This window comes from Kryptolebias marmoratus, linkage group LG4 (genome assembly GCF_001649575.2).
Source record: "Kryptolebias marmoratus isolate JLee-2015 linkage group LG4, ASM164957v2, whole genome shotgun sequence".
Lineage (NCBI taxonomy): Eukaryota > Metazoa > Chordata > Actinopteri > Cyprinodontiformes > Rivulidae > Kryptolebias > Kryptolebias marmoratus.
The window spans coordinates 14,717,862-14,725,997 of record NC_051433.1 but is presented as its reverse complement, the minus strand read 5'-3'; the positions used below and the strand labels follow the sequence as shown (position 1 = coordinate 14,725,997).

The following is an 8,136-nucleotide window of genomic DNA, read 5'->3' as shown; positions in this document are numbered from 1 at the left end:
AATTTCTTTATTTCTTAAAGTATAAATGTTGACAAGCTCAGACAAAGCTCTTCAGCTAAAAATATTCTCATAACTGGGATAACATCATCCATATTATAAATCAGGTAATATAGTCACAAAAAATAGTGAAAATAAATTATCTGAATAACAATATTACTTACAATAACAATATTTATAATAAACAGTGTCAAATTATAAACCATAAACCTTTTTTTTTTTGCTTTGATTTTTTTTTCTCTCTTTCTCTCATGTGGAAAAAGTGTCCATGAGCAAAACCAAAATGTTTTTTTAAGTAGTGAAGCGTATTTTCTTCTGTCCGGGACACACCCTTTGGTCTCATACTTTTACAATATTCACAGTTACAATAAACCTGTTCAGCACATGTTGAACCTCGCTGCAGTCGGTCAGGCTGTCAGTGGAGACAAAACTTGGACATTTTTGTGTTTATATGTGCGCGCCTGGCCAACGGGAAGCCGAATGCTTTCCCATCAAATTTAGTACCTATAGACAAGTCTTTTCTTCTCACAGAAGAATCAATCAAGAGACAATCGAGTTAAAGACACACATGTTGCATGTCTGTAACACTGTACACACTGTCCTTTATTATACCCACTTTGTGTAAGCATCTCTAAAAACATATGGAGACCCCTCCTCTCAGCCCATCGCCGTCACCATGTTCGAGTGGTGCGGGTGGCCGAACGACGGGTGTATGGGAGTGGGCGTGGGGAGCATGTGTCCCGTGTGGCTGAAAGGAGGCAAGTGACCCATGGACATGTGACCTGCCAGAGAGGTGGCGCAGAAGGGAGCGCTCTTGTCGTGCAGACTTTTGGAGAACTCCTCATAGCTGTCGCAGGCCCGCTTGCACTTTTTGGATTTGTTCGACATTTTCCGATTGCGCGTCTGTATCCCCTCCTTCTTCATGGTCAGGGGCCGGTTCACCTGCGTGGGTAAAGAACGGGCGAGGAGGTCAGAGATACTGTTCTAGGATGTGACATAAGAGTTATTCTGCAGAAGAATAACAGAAACAGGTCCACCGCAGTCAGAGAAAAATGCATAGAATCTCATTGTTTCTAAAACAAAAAAAAATTTGATATAGTGCCACTCTTTAAAGTTGTTTCTAGTTTAGGAATAAACACGATCTTCTCCTAACCAAGTCATTTTGGTTCATGGACCTAAAAAAGTACTTTTACTGACAAACCAAGCTCTCCTTTTAAATAACACCAATCCCCCATCATGTGTTCAAACTAAACCATGCCCATTTCATATTGTTATGACTTCTTCATGCTACACCTCTCTATTCATAAAATTAATCAAATTTAAGTTTTTTAAAATATTGCTGATACACAGCAGTGAGCCTCTCCCTTTAGTTTCAGCTTGAGAGCAGAAAAAAGACTTAATAATGAGTCTGATTTTTGAGCAGATGTCACTAAACCGTGTGCTCGTGTGCCGCTGACTGATGCTCACTGAGCTGCAGGAGTATATAAGAGCAGCATGTGACACTGACTCAAAATAAATCACAGAGCTCATGTTAATTGTCACGGATGAAGATGTGTTCAATTATTAATTCATTCATTTATTCATCCATTGTCTTGTTCAGGTTTCTTCAGAACAGTCACGCTTTGAGTGCATGAGAAAAACTTCCTGATTCAGTCATATAATCACTGCAAGTGACCCTATTTGCCTCTTGCCTTAATGTTACAGAGACTCCCCAGTCCCATTATGACCCTCAAGGGAATTATCATGGAAACAACGAAGCAAACAGAGAAAACACCACTGAGAGCAACAGAACCCTGAGAGAAAGTTTCCCCCTGCGGTTCTCCTCTTATCCTCCACATCCTTCCCTAATATTCAATAATCAGTGCAACCTGTCAGATTCCTGAGCCCACGTTGAGGGTCAAAGGGCAGGGACTTACGTTGTGCAGTTTATAGTAGAGGCCGCAGGCATTGCACACCGGGTCTCCGTTCGCATTGCGCCGCCAGAGAGTGGTGGTGGTCGTCTGGCAGTTGGCACAACAGGTGCCCGCTCGTCTGGCAGCCGACTGTGGGAGAAGAAAGGTTCAGCTGTGGTCAGAGCTCAACACCACAAGCAGGAATAAACACTTTCTGAGCCTAAGTGTGACAATTATTTGTCTGTTTGTGCTATACAAACAAAATGTTTCACTCCTGGTGATAATTCAGGTAAAGTGATGATTACCAAATGAACAGTCTAAACACGCAAGAACATTGTGGATAAATGCTTGTTTCAGGAGTTTACAAGGAGATTTATTTTTTAAAAAAGTGTTCAAAATGTCCCAAAAATGTTTTGTTTTGTCCAGCAACAATGTAATTTAGTTACTCTCATGGAAATGAAAGAAAAAAATACTAAATAAACAGTGAATCTTTATTGTTTATACAAATAGAAGACATGAATAATGAGCAAATAACTGTAATTTTATTTTCAGCAAAGCTGAAGGACTTAACTAATAGTTGCCTTTCCCATATAAAATGTTTTTTAGAGTGGTAAACAGAAATTATTTACAAATTCCTGTTACCTTTAGTGGCTTATAAAGACAAATAAGGTGCCTTTTTGTTATAAATATGATGTTTTTGTGTCATTTCATGTTTTTAAATTCAACTTGTAAGAAACTGTAAACAATAACCTGCTCTTATTATGTACTATTTTAATGGTAAATGGAACCAAGTTGCCTTGAGGCTCACATCAGCCTCCAAGGCAGCCCCCATTTCTCTTGTTCCGGCTTTTTTTTCTTTCTTTCTTTCTTTTTTTTTTTAGCTCACTGCTGCTCAGTCTCTGTGGTGGACGGAAAGCTTGACCACTCGGAGGTGAGGTCTATAGTTAAGAAGCCGCAGGGGTGGATGGGTGGGGGTGTAGGGTGTGGGATGGGGGGCGGGGGTTGCTGCTGCTTTATCAGGAGCGGTCAGGCATCCGGATAGGAAGCAAGTGGAGGCTGTGGTGCCGCAGAGCGCAGGACGCGCTGCAGACCCGGGCTGTACGGAAACCAGGGCTGATATATGACCGTCTGTGCGTTTCTGCAGGCCCGGTTCGTGGCGCGGAAACAATGTTGGGATCACTTGTAGCAGACAGCTTGTTTTCCTGCCGGTGTTTCAAGGATTTAGTTTTCAGAGGGCGGCGAGAGTCCGCATGCGTGAGGAGCAAGGACCGCTCCTCCGCGCAGGGCAGGCGAGGAAAACAACAACAAAACAATTCACTATTCACTGACCCAGAAAAACCCTCACAAAATACTGATTCTGCAGGGTTGTTCCGCAGCTTTTATTTTTTATTATTATTATATTTACTGATCTGATATTGCTCATTTCAAGCATTCAGTCCGTCTCCAAAATAAAAGCATTTATGACCATTTCTTCACATCTTAGTTATCATTTTTATTTGTTGCTGTTTTTTTGTTTGTTTGTTTGTCTGTTTGTTTGTTCTTTCATTTCACAGCTGCCTTTTGCAGAACAAGTAAAACACAACGGCTAATTTGCTATCAGCTTTAAGCTATTTTGTAACGAAAGGTTGTTGCTATTAATAAAAAAAAATACATCTAAATAAAATAAAAAATTTAAATTACCAAGAAATGGAAGCATCATTCCTGATTCATGGCTTTGCACCATCTTGTAAAAATTTAGATTATTGTGGACTAGTCATATATATATATATATATATATATATATATATATATATATATATATATATATATATATATATATATACACACACACAGTCTAACTTTTATCATAATGGAAATAACATATTTTTCATTAGTTGTTCCAGGTGTTCGCCAGATTAGTAACCTTCCCCCAGCTGAGACAAATCCCTGTTTTCAGTTTTGTGGTTGTGCTTTTTTCACATTTTAAAAGTTAATAGTTAAGAAGAAGAGCTACATAGAACCACTGGAGCATGATACTACAGTTTACTGGGATTAAAAAAAAGAACCTCTGCCTTTGTGCCACAGCTCAGCTGTTTTAATAGATGACACACTGACCTCACTATCAGTGTCAGTATCAGGAGTAGCTGTAATAAAGATAACAACTACAACACAGAGGGCCCCAGTCTGCTCACAGCCTGGGCTGCAGGAGCAAAAGGTGAGTGGGAGACACAATTCCTGGATGCTGATTGGGAAAATATAACTTTCCAGGAATTGTCCCTCCTCCCCTCACCCTTCACCTTACAGTCTTTTTATTTACTGCCCTCCAACAAAAGCACGCCGTTATTCACCGCCGTCCACAGAGACAGAAGGTGGGGGACGGGACTCACCAGCCTGCGTTTGGGTTTGATGAGGGGTCTGTTCTGGCCGTTCATCTTGTGGTACAGGCCGCAGGCGTTGCACAGGTAGTGTCCGGTGCTGTCACGTCTCCACAGAGGCGTGGAGGTGGCCCCGCAGTTCACACACTCACGGCCCTCTGCAGGACAACACACACATGTTGCAAGGTAAATTATTTATCAGAGTTTAGTTCATGTGTTCACGTGCTTAGGTATTTAGATATAAATTATGCCAGTGAAGAAGTGTGGAGCATACATCAAGAGGCAGAACACAGATGACTAATAACTCAAATAACCACCTTCATGTTTACACCATAATTAATAGATCATTATCAAAGCACAACAGAGACAGATATCACAAGTTTGTGAACTTCATCTTTTCTTCTACTTGAATTGTATCAAAATAAAAGAAAATAAATCACAGGAAAATAATTTAGGTTCATCTTGCAAATAAATGTTTTACTTTCTAACTACTGAAAAAAAAACAATCTTAATAATACTGATACGTGATTTCATAAGAGCACATGGGTTTATGTTTCTTTGCACTTTCTATCAGCTAAACTGGATGCTGTCCACATCTCTTCTGCTCTGTAACCACGTAACAAGGAGGGCAATGTCTTATAACAACCAGGACTGTCTGTTATGTAGCAGAAGAAAGGGCTCTGAAATGAAAGATCCAGTTTTTTTTTGTTTTGTTTTGTTTTTTTTGGCTCTTTGCAGAAATTTGCTTGTCGGGGTTGGCCCCAGCCTGCTGCAGTCAGCTCAAGCTCATCTACACTCAGGACAAAAGAGAATTAATGACCTGACTCCAGTTATCGTTCAGCTGCTTCTAATCACTGCTATCAGTATTTTTATTACCAGGAGTCATTTTTAATGGGCAAATGATCACTGGAGAAGAAAAGGTGGCTGATTTTGAAATCACTGCCCACATTTAGAATAGAATAGAATAGAATAGAATAGAATAGAATAGAATCATTTGCTGTTGTTGTTGTTGTTGCATTAGAACATCACAACAAGATTTTTAAAATCATTGTTTCTCCACATGAGTAACTTTTTCCAGGCTGAGAGAAACGGTCCTGTTTTCAGCTCTGTGTTTCTGCTTCTTTCACAAAGAGAATTTTTACTGGAGAATTTCTTTATTCATTCTTTAACTAAACAACTCAGAAAATGACATACTATGTCTGATCTATAAAAAATAATTTAGCATCTAAATGTTTCTATTTACATTCTTTACATTTTGCCCTTTTTTATTTTTTTCAGTCAATGAAACTGTTTCGTTTAATTTGACCATTTTAGTTTCTATTAAAGGTTTGTGTTCTGATTGTTGCTGTTTTTTTCTGTGCAGCGTGAAACAAGCGTCTCCTTAAAGGAAAACAATAATATTTGAATTTCAAATGTAGCATTTAAAACCAGTCGGTGGACAGATTAGTCCCACAGGTCAACAAACGCACCTTTATTCTAGTGAGAACATTATTACAAAACGCATGAGGCCTTGTTGTGTTATTAGTTATTCGTTTTTAGGCGTGGATGTAAACCAAGTGACATAGAGCCCCTCTGTCCGACTGGTGCTATAATTTGGATGAATTTGGACCCATATGCATGTCAGGCTCACCGGTGCAGGAGCGGGCCTTGCCTTTGTTCTTGGAGCTGAAGCTGGACGGAGAGCCCAGCAGGCTGCCCGGGTGGAACAGGCTGCCGCCGTACTCGTGCGCCGCCGGGAGCGAGTAGGAGGCGTACGTCGGGATGGGGTGGTGGGTGGAGGAGGTCAGGCCGCCCCTCAGCGGGCTCGACTCCTCCATCTTCATGCCCTCCGGTAGGGACACCTGGTATTTGATAGATTCCTTCTCGTCCATCCTGACGGCCGACGAGGAGGAGGACGACGTCGACGACGGGGAGGAGGAGTGAGGAGACGCGGCCCCCGGGTCCGGGGACACGTCTTTGGGTGGCGTCGGGGGGAACGGGTACAGCTGGGAGCCGCCTTGGGACGACGGCGTGAGCGGGGACGCGGAGCTGCTGCTGCCGCTGCACGGGTAGACAGCCGGGAGGGAGCCGGGGGAGGCCGAGCCCGGGTGGTGGTGCAGGGTGGGCTTGCTGAAGGGGCTCACGGCCCAGGGGTTGTGGTGGTGGTGGTGGTGGTGGGCCGACAGGGCTGCTTTCCCTCCGTCCAGCCATGAAAGTCCCGGACTGTGGAGGAGAGGCCGGCAGACCTGAGACCCCGTCAGACGGGCTGGGAAATAAAATAAAATAAAATTATTATTAGACTAATTCCAAAAGGTTAAAACAATAATAAAAAATAAGTAAATAAACACAACCTGTTGATTCATTGGATTCATTAGCCTGGTTTAAAATAAATAAAGCAACATTTGTGATTGAAATCGTTTTTGTTTTGTGGAATTCAGTTCCAGAAAATTTAAGTTATCTGATCTTTTACCATGAAACCTGCAGCGCAAACTAATTTAAGATGATTTAAAAAATAGACTAAGCCAGACAAGATCTGACTATTTCACGTTTCAAAAACGACCACATTCACTGTTTACACCACAAAAACACCAAGGATTACGCATCAGTTTGTGTGTGTTTTCTTTGCATCTCTACGTGCTCCGTTCGTGGTCCCTCACCGTGCGCCTGGCTGTAGGACACCCTGGCCCTGGCTGAGTTGTGGTAATAAGGGTTTCCCTGCGAGTCCAGGTGATTGAAGAAAACATCCACCTCGTCCGGAGGCAGCAGCTGCGCCGTGGGCTCCATGTAGTTGTGGCCCAGGCCGGGGTGGTGATGGGAGTCCGGGTGTTGTCCGTTCAGCGCGGCGTGGTGAGGCACCCAGCGGGGCAGATCAGCCGCCACATCCATCATGACGCACCGGCGCGCCTCTCCTTCCTCTTCTTTTTTGTTTTTAAAAAATAAATAAATATCCAGGGAGATGAGACTAAATTGTTGCAAAGATCTCTAGCTCTTCATCTGCAGCACGGGATTACTGATCGTTTTGACCCGTTCCTCCTCTTTGGACACGGATTGGAGTCTGGCACCGAAGACCTGGAAGCAGCAAATGTCCGATATTATTATTACTATTTTTAAAAAACGACAGCCTTTTTTTCTGTTGTGCATGCACTTTATATTTAAACAAACATGCCTCACCTTTTGCCTGTGTTTTCTCTCTCTCATCTGCGCTGCGGCTCCTCCTCTGCAGGTTCGGCTCGGTGTTTGTCGGAGGACAACTGTCCGCCGGGACTTCAAGCACCAAAGTGTGTCTGACAGCGCGGGGCCAGGCTTGTTAAGGACTCAGGGGCGGGGTCTGAAAGGAAGCCGGACTCAGCCAATTACGCTCTGCCTCCGTAGGATGTCAGGCAAAAAGACCAGAAAATCACGGAAATATTTATCTCTGTTGCATTTGTATCGTTAAAGGCCTTTATCATTACACTCTGCTTATGTCTGATCGCCTGTGTTCATTATTCAGTAAGCAATGAGTGCCAGATTTATTCATATTTTGACTTAACTCTGCGTTGAAGTGTTTAGTTTAAGTAAAACCCCTGCTGGATATTAAGTTAAAGATGTTTTACTTATTGCAGCTTTTAAAATATGATACTTCTGTACAAAATTTTAAAGTTAAATATGAGACTTTAAGCTGTTTTTTAATTAAAGAGCTGAGGGTTGTGTTTTTTTTCAAGGCTTGTTTGGATGCCTGCTTCAGTTCATGCTCCGCGTCTCTCCCTCCCTCCCCTCTCTGTCTCTGTCTCTTTTCGTATCCGCGCATGATTGACAGACAATAATTGTGCAGGGAGCGCGTGCAGCCCGGACCGGCCGACGTTGCCGCCTGCTTGACGCCGTCTCCTGACGTCAGAGCATCTTTGGACAAAAAAAAAAAAAAAAAAAAAAAAAAA

At 42.6% G+C, this 8,136-nt stretch overlaps 1 protein-coding gene across 1 annotated transcript; it reads right to left on the bottom strand.

The window, feature by feature from the left end:
- gata2b (GATA binding protein 2b) lies at positions 1 to 7,513 on the bottom strand. The gene is made up of 6 exons (XM_017415690.3): positions 7,394 to 7,513; positions 6,880 to 7,291; positions 5,874 to 6,488; positions 4,256 to 4,401; positions 1,914 to 2,039; positions 1 to 939 (listed from the first exon to the last, which is right to left on the bottom strand). The coding sequence occupies exons 2-6, from the start codon at positions 7,109 to 7,111 to the stop codon at positions 655 to 657; spliced, it is 1,404 nt and encodes a 467-aa protein (XP_017271179.1). The 5' UTR covers positions 7,112 to 7,291; positions 7,394 to 7,513; the 3' UTR covers positions 1 to 654.
- Between the last annotated feature and the right edge of the window lie 623 nt (positions 7,514 to 8,136).